Below are 19,532 nucleotides of genomic sequence, written 5' to 3'. Positions count from 1 at the left end.
TGAGGCAATTCCACCGGAGTTCACCCCTCAACAAAGAAGAAAATTGAAGCATGAGTCGAAAAGGTACATATGGGATGATCCTATTTTGTACAAGATAGGGGTGGATGATCTTTTGAGAAGATGTGTTCCCGACGATGAAATTCAAAGTGTGCTTCATATGTGCCACTCATCACAATGTGGTGGTCATATGGGAGCAAACAAAACGGCGGCAAAAGTGTTGCAATGTTTGTTATTTTGGCCTACTCTCTTCAAGGATGCATGGGTCTTTGTGAAGACTTGTGACAAATGCCAAAGAACCGGGAACATATCAAAAAGAAATGAGATGCCTCAAAATCCGATCTTGGAATTGGAGGTATTTGATGTTTGGGGGATCGACTTCATGGGTCCCTTTCCTTCATCTTACGGTAATCTCTACATTCTAGTAGCGGTGGATTATGTGTCCAAATGGGTGGAAGCTCTTGCATCACCAAAGAATGACTCCAAGGTGGTGATGAAGATGTTTAGAAAGATCATATTCCCAAGATTTGGCGTTCCACGGGCTGTGATAAGTGATGGAGGGTCTCATTTTGCTCATCGAACATTCAAAGCTTTATTGGCTAAGTACGGAGTACACCATAAGGTGGGTTTGTCCTATCATCCTCAGACAAGCGGCCAAACGGAGGTTTCAAATAGAGAAATCAAGCTCATTTTGGAGAAGACCGTGGCTAGAAGTAAGAAGGATTGGGCGGCAAAACTTGATGATGCCTTATGGGCATACCGTACGGCTTTTAAGACACCCATAGGGACCACTCCTTACAAGTTGTTCTATGGGAAGTCTTGCCATTTGCCCGTGGAATTGGAGCACAAGGCTCAATGGGCAATTAAAGCCTTGAATTTTGACCTCAAAAGTGCCGGAGAGAAAAGAATGCTAGACTTGCATGAACTAGAGGAATTGAGAATGAATGCATACGATAATGCAAGCTCTTACAAGGCAAAGTCTAAGGAGTTTCACGACAAATACATTATCAAGAGGGACTTCAAGGAAGGTGATAAGGTTCTTCTCTACAACTCAAGGTTAAAGCTTTTTCCCGGAAAGCTTAAATCAAGGTGGAGTGGTCCTTTTCAAGTTGTAAAGGTATTTCCCTATGGCTCAATTGAAGTTTGGAGTGAGAGCACCGGAGCATTCAAAGTGAATGGTCAACGCCTCAAGATTTATTATGAGGGTGACAAGAAAGGTGTGGTTCACTCCATCAAGGTCAAAGAATTCAATGTCTCCGGTTAATGTGATCGGAAGGTCGTCAAGCTAGTGACGTTAAAGAAGCGCTCCCGGGAGGCAACCCGAGTATTTTTGTTTTTACCAAAAAAAAAAAAAAAAACGAGAGAGAGAGAGATGAAAGAGATTAAACTAACACTTAACATTTTGAATGTTTTGTTTAGTGTTTTGTTTTGTTGTAGGTAATTTGCTCGGAGAAAAGAAATGTAAATTTGGAAACTCCAGATAGGAGCGGGCGCTCCTACCCGAGTGCACGCCCGCTCCTACTAGCAGCAAGCAGGCAGGAACTGCAGCAATTGTAGGAGCGGGCGCTCCTGAAGGAGTGCACGCCCGCTCCTATATACGCAAAACAAGGCAGGAACTATAGAAAATGTGGGAGCGGGCGCTCCTTACCACCTGCACGCCCGCTCCTATATTCAGCTATCGAAAAAAAAAACAACAAAAAAAAAAAAAAAAAAAAAAAAATGGTAATAAAAAAAAAAAAAAGTGTTTCCTTTAATTAGTTTAGACTTTGTATATATTATCTTTGCTTGTAGTCATTTGGCTTGATGATTCGACTAGTGTCTTTGATGGTAAAATGAATTCAAGTGAGCTTGTGATATAATTGTCCTAGTTTTGCAAATGACGATTTATTTATGAATTGTGGAATGATTGTTTAACTCGTATGTGTATGATCCACTCATAATAGTCCTTGTTTGCTTTGCTACTAATCACTACTCTTTTATCACCTTGTATATAAGAGACACTACTACATCAAGATCAATGGTAACTCCTTCCCTTCTTTTCTTGTTTATATTTTCCTTTTAGTCCCTTTTTCCTCTAAAAAAAAAAAAATATATATATATTTTGCTTTTAGAATAGTCCTCAATGATGATATTGGATTGCATGTGATGGATATTTGCTTTCTTTTGGTAATAAAATTTCGAGTATGGTTTAGATGCCCTTGGTTGAACATAGAATTGGCTAGTTTAGGCTAGTGTGAGAGTAACCTTACCGAATGTACGAAACCAAAAGTCTAGGATTGTGGTAAGAAGGTGTCGCCCATATCGAAGGAATTTGAACCCCGAAAGGTAGTAGTTGATCCCACATTGTTCCCAAAAGTGAGGTTGTAATATTTTTCAAGCCTACTACATTTTGAATGAGTGGCAAGGATCCTCTTTGATTTAGTACCTAGATCGAGAACTTGAGTCTTAACTCCCAAGATCGCGGCCTAAACTACTCTTAGTGATTATGAAGGTTGTTATGTATTGTTCATTCGCACAAAGTTAAGGCATGTCATTCTTGTTTCATTAGTTCAATCTTTAAGTTGTTATAAATAATAGTTTGTGATGTAAATGCCAAGTTTGAAAAAAAAAAAAAAAAAAAAAAAAGGAAAGAAAGAAAGAAAAAGAAGTGATGAATAGCCACCACCCTAGCAATTAAACAAGCTTGGGGGTGCATTTTTGTCTCAAGTTTATTCATAGTTTGTAATTTGGGTCAAAGTTAGAAACCTCTTTAGGTTTGCTCTTAGTATTATATATCTTAGCTTGACTTTAATTGCAAAGCACTTCTAGTTTTCTCTATGCCTTAACTTTGTGCCGTAATCCTTGAGTCTTGTAATGTTAGTAGAGTAGTTGAAGCCATAGTCGGTGGAGGGAGTTGGTTCACAAGCATATGGAGAGGGTACTTATCATTGAGATGTCGAGTGTTCTAAACCTTCTTTTGTTTATTTTTCTTCCGGCTCCTTCGAGGAGTCATGAGACACTACCATTAGGGGGAATTTGAACTTTGTGTTGGGGACGCGGTAAGATTGGTTGAATGGACCAAAGTTGAGTACATTCGGGAAGGTTAGCTAGGCCTTGGCTAGTCATGACCGTGGTTGATCTTAGGCATGTACCTCATACTCGAGTTTTTATTGCTTAAGGATTCTTTTATCTTTACATGTGCTTTTCTTTGAGCGGACTAATCTATTGGTTTCTTTTGCGCCAAGTGAATTGCTTAGGGACAAGCAATTGGCTAACTTGGGGGAATTTGATAAGTGTTTTATTTGTCCACTTATCATGACTTTTTAAAACACAATTTTGTACTCCTTCCCCTAATTCAATCCCTTTTTCTAACTCTTTTTGTGCATACTTGCATCTTTTGGGTTTCCCGTTTCTTTTTATGTGTGTGCTCGTGTGTGTAGGTTCAATGAGATTATGGTTAAGTAGCATGAGCATGAAGACTTTCTCGAGGGAGCACTATCAGGCAGGAGCGGGCGTGCACCCTTACAGGAGCGGCCGCTCCTCATCCCAGCACCACATTCTGCCTCCCCCTGCACATATAGGAGCGGGCGTGCAGCCTTCAAGGAGCGGGCGCTCCTCCCCGATCCTCTACTTTCTGCCCCAATCTGTTGCAAGAGGAGAGGGCGTGCAGAGAGCCCAGGAGCGGGCGCTCCATACAGAGGAGCGCCCGCTCCTACTTGGCGCCATTTTGGTAGAGGGAAATAATCGGTCGTTGGACGATCACCCTCAAGCCAAACACTATTTCTACCTAAACTAACCTAAGACAAGTCTAGGGCAAGTAAAGGATCGTATCCACAGGGAATGGGTATGAGTACACCGAGAATATGAAACGGTTGTAATCTAGTTCGGTCACAAATGGGAGGTTTGATTAAATAACTACTATATGGAGACAAACACTAGGGGGAAATGGGAATCGACACCAACCAAACCAATGAATCAAAACAATAGGCAAGCATGTACACAAATTGGGTGATAGAAAGGGCACTCAACATTGTCTTCTTTCGAAGCCACCACACTAAGCATTCTTAAACCAAACTCAACTAGCAAGATAGGCCAACCAAGTCTTAACAATAGGAAGTAGACTACTAACTCGGGTTCGTCTTTCGATCGATTCGAGATAGTACTAAGGCACAAATAATTGGGATTTCTCACCTAATTATCGCAACTGAGACTACTACATCATCCAAACAAGGAACCGTAATCAAGATAGAAATTCGGTTTAATCATACAAGAAAAGGTTCACTTCTCTCGAAACTACAACACTAAGCATTCCTAAACTAAACTCGACTAACAAGATAGGCCAACCAAGTTTTAACGATGGGAAGTAGACTACTAACTCGGGTTTGTCTTTCGATCGGTTCGAGATAGTACTAAGGCACAAATAATTGGGATTTCTCTCCTAATTACCGCAACTAAGACTACTACATCATCCAAACGAGGTACCGTAATCAAGAGGAATTTAGCATAATCATACAAGAAATGGCTCACATCTAGACCTCATCTTTCAATGCAAGCATAGAAGTGAATACATGAGCAATAAGTGGCCATCCAATTACACATGCAATTAACCAATTATTTAACAATCAATCATCAACCCAAAATGAACATGCAAACACAAACATCAATTAACCCATGGCTTGGTTGGGTCTCCACCCAACCCCTAGTTAAGAAACTACTCACTAAACATGGTGAAGAACATTCTAACAACAATATCTAAATTCAAAATTAATCTAACAAATTGAAGAGAGTAGTAAGAACAAAGTAGATTGAACATGCAACAACAATTAACCAAGATTAAGAGAGAAATCTACAATTCAAGGAATTAAAAACAGAAAATAAAGAGTAAGGGATAGAGGAAAGAGATTACTAATGAAGCTTCAAGGTTGAGAAAATGTTGAAAGGAAGAATACAAACTTCAATTAATCTACTTCAATGATAGAGTTTGAGAGAAACTAAGCTAATTAATAAGAGTTTAGAGAGTTAAGGGCCTAAGAAGACTAAAGGGAAGAAGGTGATCTTCTCCAAGGAAGAAGATGCAGAAAACTGAAGCCAAGGGTCGTATTTATACACCCCGAAATAACATTGTAAAATCCGCCCAAAAAGTTGGGTCTGCATGTAGGAGCGCCCGCTCCTACATAGAGGAGCGCCCGCTCCTCAGGCTGGAGCGCCCTCTCCTGTCTCTTGCGCGCCCTCTCCTCCTGCAGCGATTTGAGGCAGTTTGTGGAAGATCAGGGAGGAGCGCCCGCTCCTACTATGGTGCACGCCCTCTCCTAGCTGGGAATAAAGAGAGGCAGATTGTGGCGCTTGGGGTAGGAGCGCCCTCTCCTAAGGGGTTGCACGCCCTCTCCTCTTGTGCTTTGCTTCCAATATAGTTCTTCATGTTCATGCTATATGACCAATTTCTCCTTGCATCTACAAACACGAACACACACATAAAAAGGAATGGGGAAGCCAAAAGTTGTAATCATACACAAAAAGGAGTCGGAAAGGGGGGGTAAAGAGGGGAAAATGACAACAAAATTGTGCTAAAAATACCATGATAAGTGGACAAATAAAACACTTATCAAATTCCCCCAAGCTAGCCAATTGCTTGTCCCTAAGCAATTCACTTGGCGCTAAAGAAACTAATAGATTAGTCCAAAGAAAAGCACATGTAAAGATAAAAGAATCCTTAAGCAATAAAACTCGAGCATGAGGTATATGCCTAAGATCAACCACGGTCATGACTAACCAAGGCCTAGCTAACCTTCCCGAATGTACTCAACTTTGGTCCATTCAACCAATCTTACCGCGTCCCCACATAAAGTTGAAATTCTCCCTAATGGTAGTGTCTCATGACTCCTCGAAGGAGCCGGAAGAAAAATAGACAAAAGAAAGTTTAGAACACTCGACATCTCAATGATAAGTACCCTCTCCATATGCTTGTGAACCAACTCCCTCCACCGACAATGGATTCAACTACTCTACTAACATTACAAAACTCAAGGATTACGACACAAGTTAAGGCATAGAGAAAACTAGAAGTGCTTTGCAATTAAAGTCAAGCTAAGATATATAGCACTAAGAGCAAACCTAAAGAGGTTTCTAACTTTGACCCAAATTACAAAATATGAATAAACTTGAAATAAAAACGCACCCCCAAGCTTGTTTAATTGCTAGGGTGATGGCTATTCATCACTTCTTTTCTTTCCCTTCTTTCTTTCCTTTTTTTTTTCTTTCTTTCTTTCTTTCTTTTTTTTTTTTTTCTTTTTTTCTTTTTTTTTTTTTTCTTTTTTTTTTTTTTTTTTTTTTTCAAACTTGGCATTTACATCACAAACTATTATTTATAACAACTTAAAGATTGAACTAATGAAACAAGAATGACATGCCTTAACTTTGTGCGAATGAACAATACATAACAACCTTCATAATCACTAAGAGTAGTTTAGGCCGCGATCTTGGGAGTTAAGACTCAAGTTCTCGATCTAGGTACTAAATCAAAGAGGATCCTTGCCACTCATTCAAAATGTAGTAGGCTTGAAAAATATTACAACCTCACTTTTGGGAACAATATGGGATCAATTACTACCTTTTGGGGTTCAAATTCCTTTGATATGGGCGACAACCTTCTTACCACAATCCTAGACTTTAGGTCTCGTACATTCGGTAAGGTTATTGTCACACTAGCCTAAACTAGCCAATTCTATGTTCAACCAAGGGCATCTAAACCATGCTCGAAATTTTATTACCAAAAGAAAGCAAATATCCATCACATGCAATCCAATATCCTCATTGAGGACTATTCTAAAAGCAAAAAAAAAAAAAAAAATGTTTTTTTTTTTTTTTTTTTTTTTTTTTTTTTTTTTTTTTTTTAAAGGGGTAAAGGGACTAAAAGGAAAATAAAAACAAGAAAAGAAGGGAAGGAGTTACCATTGATCTTGATGTAGTAGTGTCTCTTATATACAAGGTGATAAAAGGGACTAATCTATTGGTTTCTTTTGCGCCAAGTGAATTGCTTAGGGACAAGCAATTGGCTAACTTGGGGGAATTTGATAAGTGTTTTATTTGTCCACTTATCATGACTTTTTAAAACACAATTTTGTACTCCTTCCCCTAATTCAATCCCTTTTTCTAACTCTTTTTGTGCATACTTGCATCTTTTGGGTTTCCCGTTTCTTTTTATGTGTGTGCTCGTGTGTGTAGGTTCAATGAGATTATGGTTAAGTAGCATGAGCATGAAGACTTTCTCGAGGGAGCACTATCAGGCAGGAGCGGGCGTGCACCCTTACAGGAGCGGCCGCTCCTCATCCCAGCACCACATTCTGCCTCCCCCTGCACATATAGGAGCGGGCGTGCAGCCTTCAAGGAGCGGGCGCTCCTCCCCGATCCTCTACTTTCTGCCCCAATCTGTTGCAAGAGGAGAGGGCGTGCAGAGAGCCCAGGAGCGGGCGCTCCATACAGAGGAGCGGGCGCTCCTACTTACTGGAGCGGGCGCTCCTCCTGTTCTGAAGCCCGATTTTGACGGATTTTACGATGTAATTTCTGGGCATATAAATAGGACGCTTAGCTTCAGTTTTCGGAATCTTCGTCCCCTTTTAGTTTTCTTAGGCTCTTAGTTCTTCTCAACCCTCATTAATTAGCTTAGATCTTCTCAAACTCAATCATTGTAGTAGATTAATTGAAGATTGTTCTCTTGAATTCAACAATTTCTCAACTTTGAAGCATTTTAAGTAATCTCTTTCCTCTATCTCTTACTCTTTAATTTCAGTTTTTATTTACCTTGAATTGTTAATTTCTCTCTTGATCTTGCTTAATTGTTGTTGCATGTCCAATCTACCTTATTCCTACTACTCCTCTTAACTTATTAACTTAATGTTTGGATTAGAACTTGTTGTTTTGATGTCCCTCACCATGTTTAGTGAGTAGTTAATTAGCTAGGGGTTGGGTGAAGACCCAACCAAGCCATGGGTTGATTGATGTTTGTGCTTGCATGTTCATTTTGGATTGATGATTGATTGTTAAAGAGATGGTTAATTGCATGTGTAATTGGATGGCCACTTATTGCTCATGTATTCACTCCTATGCTTGCATTGAGAGATGAAGTCTAGTTGTGAGCCTTTTCTTATATGGTTATGCTAATCTCCTCTTGATTATGGTTCCTTGTTTGAATGATGTAGTAGTCTTAGTTGCAACAATTAGGTGAGAAATCTCAATTGCTTGTGCTTTAATGCTTTCTTGGACCGATCGAAAGACAAACCCGAGTTAGTAGTCTACTTCTCATTGTTAAGACTTGGTTGGCCCATCTTGTTAGTTGAGTTTGGCTTAGGAATTCTTAGTGTTGTGGCTTCGAAAGAAGGCAACATTGAGTGCCCTCTCTATCACCCAATTTGTGTTCATGCTTGCCTATTGTTTTGATCCGTTGGTTTGGTTGGAGTCGATCCCTATTTCCCCCTAGTGTTTGTCTCCATAGTAGTTATCTAATCGAAACCCCCAATTTGTGACCGAACTAGATTGCAACCGTTTCATACTCTCGGTGTACTTACCCATTCCCTGTGGATACGATCCTCTACTTACCCTAGACTTGTCTTAGGTTGGTTTAGGTAGAAATATTGTTTGGTTTTAGGGTGATCGTCCAACGACCGATTATTTCCCTCTACCAAAGAGCAGCAATATTATCATAAGCTTTGGGAAGCCCTCGAACAAGAGTAATAACGAGGCGATGATCAGACACTTTAGCCCCAACATTGGCTAATTGATCCGCAAGCATTTTGATATGTTGATAGTAGGCAGACACATCAGAGAAATTGTTTAAATCCACTTGAGAAAACTCAGATTCGAGTTGAACCGCACGATTGGTTTGATTATCCTGGAAGATGTCCTTTAATCGCCCCCAAGCAGCAGCAGCAGAGGTGTCGGGTTCGATGATTGTGTTAAGGAGGTCGTTAGATATCGTGGTGTATATCCATTGAAGGACAATGGCGTCAAGGCGAGACCATAGCTCAGGGTCGGTGGTTTTAGTAGAAGAGGAAGCGGCGTCTTTATCAGAAGGAGGAAGAATGTGGTCTAAAACCTGATAAGCTCTGGCATTAACCTTGAACAATTCTGCCCAAGAGGAATATTGGGAACTTTTAATTTCCAAAGTAATTGGAATTAGGCTTTTGATGGGAGGGACGACTAGAGCAGGGTGGAAAGCGGAAGCTTTTGGTGTTTCTCCCATGGCGAATAGAAACAGGGGGATAAGAAAGGGAAGAGGCGGCTAGAGAGAGAAACAGAGGAGAGAGAGAGACCTAGTCTGATACCATATAGGAAATAATCCCTTGCCCTTCTCATTATTGGAAAGAGTATAAATACACAGATTACAAACTATGAATCTAGGGAAGAGGTATGAACCTAATAAATACAATAAAGGAGAAGGGGAGTGAACCTAGTAAATATACATAGTAAATATAATCTAATACTGATAATATATACACATAGCGAGAGTATTTAGTGTACATTCTCAATCCTAAAAACGAGTCATTTTCATTAAAAAAAAAAGAGTAATTTTCAATCAAGTAAACGGTAAATTTGTTTACAGTATTATGGCTACAAAGAACAAATGAAAATCAATACTATCTCTGTTTCATATTAACGATTAGATTTTTTCTCTCTACTTTATGTTAAATCATTACAAATATGAAACGAATGTAGTACAAGTATATCAGAAACTGTACATAAAATCCCACGATCCAAGTTGAAAGAAATAGTTATGATTGTTCTGAGAATGAGCCAATAAGAAGAGACAAATCTGAACTTCTTTTTTTGAGCTAATTATAATAAAGTGGCCATAGTTGTGCACTTGTTATGCTTGTTCTGTTCAAGTGATTCCAACTTTATTTTAGTATTATTATCCCTTTTTTCCCTGACTTAGATCAGATGCCCAGAAATTCACGCGACTTCTCTGAATTATAGGGCAATTCTTCAGGTTTTTTTTTTTCATTACAGTACATTTTTATTTTTTTCTATTTGGTCAAGTTTATATACTGTAGTAGGTACTATATGTCTATATGGCCTACAATTTTTGGTCACAAAGGTAGATGAATTGGTCTAGTTTCATTCATTTGGTAGTTGCTAATTTTAATGTTGCAATTGTTCACTTCCCTTCATGTAAGGGGTATGTAGTACTGAACGATCCCTCCATATTCGGGTTTTGTTTTATACTTGTGTACGTATGGTTGAAGAATCCATCCACATTTGGCTTTAATTGGTATGTCATCCATTAAGAGGGGTCATGGATGGGTCAAACTCCAATAGTTAACTGGGCCACTAGTTTAGTACAAATTGACATGTGATTCCTTTATTTCTTTTAAATAAAAGGGCATGATCACATTTACTGAATTGAACTGAGTTGAACTGAACTGATTGGAGCTGAATTGAACTAAACTGAAATAAATATTTAATGAGAGAAGGAAATTAGGAGCAAAATTGAACTGAACTGAAATTAAGTTGAAGTGAACAAGCCCTAAATATTGATAGCTTGAAATCTTGAATTAAAAAAATTTCCATTATAACATAGAAACAATTTTTATTTTTTATTTTTTATTTTTAGTTAATGTTATGTCTAAGATTATACATAAATAAAAACAAGAAAATCCAAGTGGTATACAAATATGCCATACTATTTAGTTTAGGGTATAATTTGATTTGTCATAATTTCTTAAATCTTAAAGGTTATTATTCATACTTTGTTATACATGGTAAAAATAAATAAACAGCCTAATGAAGTTTATTGAAACATAGATTTGTTTGAAAATTTATAATCGGAATCTTTTTTTTTTTTTTTTTTTTTTTGACACATATGATCGGAATCTTATTATTGTACAGTATAATCATAAAATAAAGAAGATTGCAATTGCCCGTAAAAAAAATAAAGAAGATTGCAATTATATCATGGAAATCATTCATGCACGTAAAATTGTCGGAGAATCATTGCCATAAATACATATAGGTATGAGTTTACCATCTACAGAATACCATAAACATAAAAGAATATCCTAATTTTCCACTTAATAAATAATAATGCTAGGATTATTACACCATGAAATTACATGTGTTCACTATGGCCTTACTTTTTAAGTAGCTTTTGCTACTAAATGCGAAAATCATATTTGGTAATCTTGTACGATATTGAGGTAATGTTTTGGAAAAGCTAAGTAAAGCTTATTTTGTTTAGAAAATGTACGTACCAACAAGGACTAACATACTATTCCTCTCGTAAAAAGGGGTTCCTAACGTTTTCATTCCTTTTCTTAGCCTTTAAAAGCCAAAAAAGGACTAACATACTAAGCACCAACATTACTTGCTGCTGCTCCAATTCAAGTTGGCCCATGCCACTATACGTCAACCCGCTCGAGTCTCGTTAAGACATTGGCCCAATTAAGGCGATACATGCGAACATACCAAATCTAGAATATGGCCCAAGTGACACGGCCAATATAATTTATATAAGCCCATCACACAGCATACCCAAGGCCCACGAGCCAAATATGGAACACAGGACAGATTAATAGCACCAAGGTTGACTGTCTGACTTGGTGATACTGATACACAGTTGATCTGAGAAGATGATAGGTAACACATTGCCCAACACATTTCACTCATCGGCGGGGCTTGCTGATGGACTGCAATGCTCTCACGACATATATCGGTCTTCACTGAGCACCAGCAAGAATAGCCTCATTTGGCCATAAATGAAAGTCATTGGGTCCAGACCAGACTACGAAGGTCAGTATGCAAGGATTACAGGACTTCCTGCCACGATTCACGGTTGGTGTAGCTTAGGATGGAGAGATGTCCTATATCCCAAGCAATCCAATTAAAAAACTGGCATTCATGGAGTTGATGATTAGCACTAAATAGCAAAATTTTGAACGTACAATACATTAAATTTAGCTGTAGCATATACGGTGGTTAGCCTGCATTCGATCAGGAAACCAATTCCCTCAACAGCAGGGAGATGAAGTACAGCAGACAAAACCCGCCGAGGTAAAAAAAAGAAGAAACAAAAAACACAAACACTAAACTCTAAACTATGTACAGCATCCTGTGGCTGTTATATTTACACTATTATGGACACAGATCGGTATCTTGCACAAATTTTGCAAAGACGATGCACTTAACCAGAAAGAACACCTTCAAATGCAAGTATGCAAATGCCCACTTCCTCCCTTAAAAAAAGAAAAAGGAAAGGATTTTCCTTTTTAATTTTCCTTTTTTCTTTCACTGAATAAAAAAATTACAAGGTGAGACACAAAACCATAGTTGCAGGTCATGATGCTGAAACTAACTATGAAGTATATGGTAAGGAAAGCCAAGGGTGCTCAAGCGCTTGTCTTGCTGTAGGGCGCCCTCGAGGATTTATCTGAAGCAAATACCGTAAGAAGTCCATGAAGCCGGCATCAGAAACTGGTAGGTGCTGCTCCAAGGAGGATTGCTCAGGAATTATGAACTCCATTTGATTTGTATCCTAACAAAAGAATAACATTATATTTCAAGGATGATAGTTTATAAGGCTTAACTCCCGAAAAGATGCAAAATTGTAGTGCCATTATATTGCATTGGTTCGGAAAGGAGCTAGTATATTGATGAAAAGTTCACTTGTCCTAAGTAATAAACTTTTTATTCAAAAGACAATTTTTATATTAGATTTTTCTGTAAAAAGCATGTTATGGTGGTGTCGTGTTCAGATAAAGTAAATCTTCAGATCAGGTGATTACAATGAGTAAACAATCTTTCATGGCCATAACGGACATTTATAATATGGTAACACCATTACACATAAAATCGCGGAATTGTCAGTGCATAATGTACATTTTAAGATATAGATACAGTTCATAATTTAAAAGAGTGAGTTGATAAAGCTGGTAAACTTAATAAGAAGATAAACAGCACAAACCTCATTTATATGGAAAAGGTCATACTCCTTGGTGAAGTATTTGTGTGTCTCTTGTCCTCTCAATAGCATCTCCAGATCAATAGGACCAAGCAAACTAATCGTGCGGGCCAGCAACATTACAACACCATCATTAGGAAAAAGTACCTAGCAATCCATGTTATTTATTAGAAAATAGTCTTATAATATATACATGACATTAAATGATGCTTATGTTATCAGCTAGAAATACGACAAAATCACCACAAAAAATGACTAATTAAAGATCCATTTAATCACAGAAGGCAATATTTTCCTACATATTATCATAATTGAAGCACCAATTATGAGGTACAGAGAGAAGATGTTCTTAACAACTCTCAACCAAATTCAATAATGAGGGAAAACATTTTTTCATTTAGTAATAATTATGTTATTTCCCTTAAACTTTACACCATCTACAATACCCAACTTCATACCAGCTTATCACACCATCCATTCCCGAACAGGCTAACCCCTGATCTTGTTTTTTTCTTGGTAATGCACTGAGTAAAGTTTCTACAGCCAACGGGAACAATTTTGAAGAAAAATGGCTGATAATTAAATATCATTTAACTAAGATATATATCTTGCAGTAAAACATCCACCCAACCCTCATGTATAAGGAGCCTACAATGTACTAGAAGACCAAAATAACTACTTCCCTTTGCCCCTAAATTTTCTCGAGGAGATTAAGAGTAGAGTATAGGTGGAATTAAAATGATTGGAAGTGAATAAAGATAGTATAAAAAGGTTAAAAGAAAATTAGTGTTACAATGGAGGAGGCCAAATTGGGTGTATACGTATGCATTTAATTGAATTACTGTCTATAAATCCAAATAGAATTGTGAAGAAGACTTTGTAAGAACACGATAAGAAAACAATGAAGAAAAGTAAAGGACATTGAAAGTACTTGATTCTTATCATCTTATGTATTACTATCAATTCTAGAGTTCAGCTTACCTCACCAGAGCAAAGTTCAGCCATAATACAGCCGAGAGACCAAATATCGATTTTAGGACCATAAGAGAGCCCTAAAATTACTTCAGGAGCCCTATAAGATCGAGACTGAACATACAGACACAAGTTGTCAGTCTCAAAACAACTGCTTCCGAGATCAATAACCTTTATTTCACATCTGCTATAGCTTTTAATCAAAACATTCTCAGGCTTCAGATCACAGTGGATAATTCCCAAACTATGCAAGTAATCCAATGCCTCCAAACACTGCCGAGCAATACTCTACAAATACAAAATTTATTACTTAAATAAGCTAGAAACATAGTTAAAAACTGGATTAATGGGTTCAATTGACAAATAAGTACCTGCAATCTTCTCATAGTAAAATAGGCCTCTCCATCAGATTCCAGATTATATTTCTGAAATTCATATAAATTGGCCCGAAGAAGTTCACAAACGATGAAAAGATGTTCCTGCATATGAAAAATAGAATTTCTGCAGTTAATTTACTTCATAGAGGGGAAAAAAATTAATTCAAAAACTCTAAGCTGCCATGTCTTGGGATGAATAAATGAGAGGACTTGAGCCTAAGATTTCCAAACAGTATACAAACCTGATGGTAAAAGTAATCATAAAGACGTAAAATATGATGCGTATCTGCAGGATCATGCTTGTTGACATACTTGAGAAGTTTAATTTCATCCAAACTTTGATCGAAAAAATCTTTATCATTTTTAATGATTTTTAGGCAAACATCAACTCCAGTTAGAATATCATGCGCCTGAACAACTTTGCTAAAAGCAGCAGAGCCCAGGTACTCAGTAATGTAATATCTCCCCGCAACAACTGTATGCAAGACAATAGGGAACTCTTTACTCTCTTCAAATCCTGTCCTGTAAATGACAGAAAAAGTTTATATGAGATCTAGAGCATAATCTTACTATGTACTTAGTGAGCAAATTTAAGCTATCATTCTTTTCACCTGTCATTAACTTATCTGAACTAATCAGACCTAATTTATTTAGTTGTGAACTGAACTTGTGTAGCCCTTATCTGCTGAATTTATAGGAGCTTATCTGAACTTATTTGAACTTGAACAAATCTGAACTTATAGTCGTGAAACCATATCTTGTTAGATGAAAAGAACAAAATGTTACACTTATAAATTAATTATTTTTAAAAAGGAAACATATTAGGCATACTCCAAACAAGAAAGACAAGTGCCAACCTGTTCTTCCGGTGAATAATTCTTAAGTTAAATACTTCATAGTCATCTTCATTGGTCTCCCAATATGGAATATCTTCCGGTGTTGTACTTTCTTGCTCATCGACTGCACTGCTAGGTTCTTCAGTACTTTTAACCACTTCCTTTTCATCATTATTAGCTCCAAAATCATAAGCGCAACTGTCAACAAGAAGCAATTCCTGCTTATAAGTTTCAAATATACTTCTAGAACCATCTAATTCTTCAGCCAATTCCTTTCCATTTCCTTCTACCAAAGTTTTAGTATTAGAAAGCCTCTGCTTAGCAAAGCTTGCCTCCAACTCATTCAAAATTGCTTCTTTAACATTGGAATCAGAATCTTCACGATCACTACAACCATTACGCCCAAGATCCCACTTAATCCTTACTTCATTGCTGTTTTTCTCATCAAGATGATAGCAATCCTTAACTTGACCATTATTGACAACCTCAGTGGACATCTTATGAGGTTGAAAGGGATAGTCTATATAATGGTGGTCTACTTCCTCGGAATCTTCTGATAAACGATTAAATGAAAATGGACTTCTAGATAGACTATTTACCATCCCAGAAGTCATGACAAACTTATCCTCACTTGGGCAGCCAAAAGGGTCTAACCCACCAAAGCTAGGAGTCATATAAGGTCCATCATCTTTATCATCATACCACAAGTCAGTTTGCATATCAAAATCATTGTACTCTCTTGCAGTTCCAAACTGAGACATTCTATCAGAGGAAGCATCCGAATCCGCTTGTGTTGTAGAACGTTGTCCATACGGGTTTGTAAAGTCTGCAGGAAGCAATGATTTCAACACACAAGAGGCACATTATTATTACTACATTAGTAATATTGACATTAAGGCAAACATTTCACTAAAATATGTTTCAAATTTAAGCTCATCTATTTCTTAAAGAAAGTTTCTATAGTACAATCACATTTAAATTGAACTCGTCTATATTTCTAAGAAATTAATCACATCGATTTCTCTACAAACATCTTCTATTTCGCTCTCTATGTTGCTTATGTGTTCTTGTTAATGTTTGCATGTCTCAAATTAGGAAAATATTTGTGTCAAAAAAAGAAATTAGGAAAATATCAGTCAACAAAGATGGTGAGATTAAACAAGCAAAACTACTACCAGTGCTAAACCTGCATTTCGGCAGGTGACAAGCAGTGCTACTAAAGTTGTACGGAGTACATGTTTCTTTTTACTTTGGATGCCAATTAGCCTAGTTCGTTAAAGTCTCGAACTACTAGTGGTAAATCTGCATAGTGCTTGGTGACATGCAACTATTATTGTACATACATATTCCTTGTCTCAAGACGCCGATTTACTAGCTTAGTTCGATAATGCATCGAAAGTAGTACTAAGACCTAGGATTAAATTTCGTCTACATCACTGCCGCTTTGTGGCACTCCACACACCAAACAAAAAAAAATAAGTACTTGTATTATGAATTTATTTTACTAAAACAATCAAACACCATTGAAAGATCAATAAATGATTAATCAAGGACCAGCATTAATGATCATTAAACATGAACATAATGAATTACACTCCTACATTTTAGAGGACAGTTAAATTCAGCAATGCATTAAATAATTTCACCCCTGAAAAATAGTGATCTTGCTAATTTAAGCCAAACACTCCATCAACCAACAAATTGACTTTTTCAAATTTAAGAACATTAAAAATCATACTAACCACATAAAAATTGAATTTTTTATTTTTTAAAAAAACCCAATAATAATATTCAAAATATAAACAGAAATAAAATAAAATAAACCTGAAGAACAGACAGCACTGACAGAAGTAGACGAGCCCAAACTCTTAAACTCATCATCCCCAGAAGAATCAGGGCCCGACCCCGAACCCGAAACCGGCCCAATTAAGGCCCGCTGGCGAGAATTGACCGGAAGTTTAACCGGCGGCAAAGGTGGGTTCATCGGAAAAAGAAACTTCTCGAAATCATAAGACCCATAAAGTTCCTTCTTTTCAGTAAGATCCTGTTTTAAGGCAAATTCAGCTTCTGGGAAATTATTTTTGCGGAAGAATTCCAACAAAGCTTGAACCTCCATTAAAGAAGGAAGAAAAAGATAGAAACTTTGACAAATTCTTCGAAATTTGAAAATGGGAAAATATTATAAAATACAATATAGGAATTGATAATAATAAAAAGTGTAAAAAGGGGACAAGAAGAGTCATAGGTGATGATGATGATGGAAGAAGGAGGAGAGAGAAAGATGGTAAGGGGTCAAGAACATAAAAGCAGGGATTTTTTCTTCATAGAATCGAATCGAATGATGCTTTTATTTGTAGAATTTTATTTTATTTTATTTTTGGAGTATTTTGGTAGTTTCGACTAGAAAAAGAGGAAGAAGTAGTAGCAGTGTTGTTTGTTTGTGACATGTAATAGAAGTTGTACTCACATTGAAGACAATAACGGGAGATTTGAGTTTTTTCTTCACCTACTTTGTAAAAGGATGGGGCCAGTGTTGGCTTTTCTTGCCTTTTTATTTCCTTCTTCGAGGGTGTCTGTTTTTGAGTGGATATGTTTAAGAGATACGGAGTACGAGTAGTAAATACTCTATATGTCTTATTCTATTCGATTTTGAGATAACAGTCTATATAAAGTAAGTTTAGATAAGATTAACATTTTGAGACTAATTAATTTTAATACATTATATTGAAATAAAACAAACTTCAAGCTTAAAGTTTAAATTTGTTAACAAATGGTTTAAACCAAATGGTTTTACAGTTACATATGTGTTTCCAAATGGTTTTTACAAATACATATTATGATGTGCAATTAGTCTCTAGTGCATGATAATCGAAGTATTCTATACTCTATATTATGAAATGTAATATTTGAGTATTATTCAAATATTATATTTCATAATATTTGAATAACACATCTTGTGAATGCTGACTTACCAACTTACAAGGCTTTAACCAACTAAGGGCCTGTTCTCTTTAGCTTAGGGCATGTTCTCTTACGTTGAAATTCAGTTCAGTTCAGTTCAATTCAGTTCAGCTCCTAATTTCCTTCTCTTATAAAATATTCAGTTCAGTTCAGTTCAGCTGAGTTCAGTTCAGTTCAGTTCAGCTGAGTTCGGTCAATGAGAACAGACCCTTAATTTCAGTTCACTTCCTAATTTTCTTATCTCGTAAACAATTCAGCTCAGCTAAGTTCAGTTCAGTTCAGTTTAGCTCAGCTCAATTCAGTAAATTAAAGTTAATTGATCATCCACAACAAATCTTATACGTATATAAGAATAAATAAAACACAAGGTGATCAAAGGTTAGTAAACTTGAAAATAGTATAATTGACCGAGCTCCAATTTTTTGGACTAAAATAAATAAATAAATAAATGACTACTTTTAAAAATAAATAAATAAATAAATAAAACCTTTTAAAAAAATTTACTCGTACGTGGACAACTAGACATGTAGTACTAGACTACTAATACAATGCTAGTTCAACTATACTAAATTCAAATTACAATAATGTGCTTGCTTAACTTTTAACATGTTGTAATCTTTAAAACCTTAAATTTACTTATTTTATGTCTCATAGATTGGTGCAACATTAACTCATTTAGGTGAGTGTGTTACTTGCTTACTGTACTTAATCAAGAACCTAGGAAAAGGGTCTTATAATGTTTATTAATTTTTCGGTGTTTAGAGAGCCATAAGGGCAGGTGATGAGAATGGATCCAAGATCTCTTAAAATCAGGAGGGAGCTCTAACCACTTAAGCTATGCCTCACTCTCATATCTAAAGTTTATATCTTACAAGTTACAAGCGATAGGTAGAGAGATCATGTTCAACTTGAACGATGTACTAGTATTATATTCTTCACTGACGAATAATATTCACACTGAATTCTTTGGCAGTTTTAAGTTACACATATATTTTATTATTTAATAGTCAACTTTGATCTTGATATTTTCTTCAATTAAAAACACAAAATAATCTCAATATCTCAATATGTATAATTCAAAAATACACACAACCATTTGATTTAATAGTTCTACATCATTTCATTCCAAGATTAATTTGTTTTTATTATTGTTTCAATGGTTATTTTCTAAGATTAAGAGTTGTAGTAAAATAAAGAAAAGGGTATAAAATTGGAAATACATACTTATACAACTAAAGTATTAAACAGCGATCAAGAAGAATCGTGTAGGAATTGAAATTGATGAATTTGATGGTACCTTAAGTTAAAAGTTTTCATTTCTATAAACACGTTAAAAGTTCAATGAACTTTGTAATTATTTCAATTAGCTGAATTAATCAAGGTTTTTTTTTTTTTTGTTTTTTTTTTTGAATGAGATAAAAGAAGTAGAAATTATCTCATTTTCAAAGATTAAGACAGTTG

At 36.4% G+C, this 19,532-nt stretch overlaps 1 protein-coding gene across 1 annotated transcript; it reads right to left on the bottom strand.

Moving 5' to 3' along the window:
- Nucleotides 1-11,911: 11,911 nt before the first annotated feature.
- On the bottom strand, nt 11,912-17,514 carry LOC145594651 (uncharacterized). The gene is made up of 7 exons (XM_081650982.1): nt 16,935-17,514; nt 15,132-15,936; nt 14,517-14,796; nt 14,269-14,376; nt 13,907-14,185; nt 12,929-13,072; nt 11,912-12,499 (listed from the first exon to the last, which is right to left on the bottom strand). Exons 1-7 carry the CDS (start codon nt 17,224-17,226, stop codon nt 12,320-12,322), a joined length of 2,088 nt encoding a protein of 695 aa, XP_081507108.1. The 5' UTR covers nt 17,227-17,514; the 3' UTR covers nt 11,912-12,319.
- Nucleotides 17,515-19,532: the final 2,018 nt, after the last annotated feature.

This window comes from Chenopodium album, chromosome 19 (genome assembly GCF_948465745.1).
Source record: "Chenopodium album chromosome 19, dcCheAlbu1.1, whole genome shotgun sequence".
NCBI classification, from domain to species: Eukaryota; Viridiplantae; Streptophyta; class Magnoliopsida; order Caryophyllales; family Amaranthaceae; genus Chenopodium; species Chenopodium album.
The sequence above is the reverse complement of the archived record's forward strand: the minus strand, read 5'-3'. Positions and strand labels throughout refer to the sequence as shown.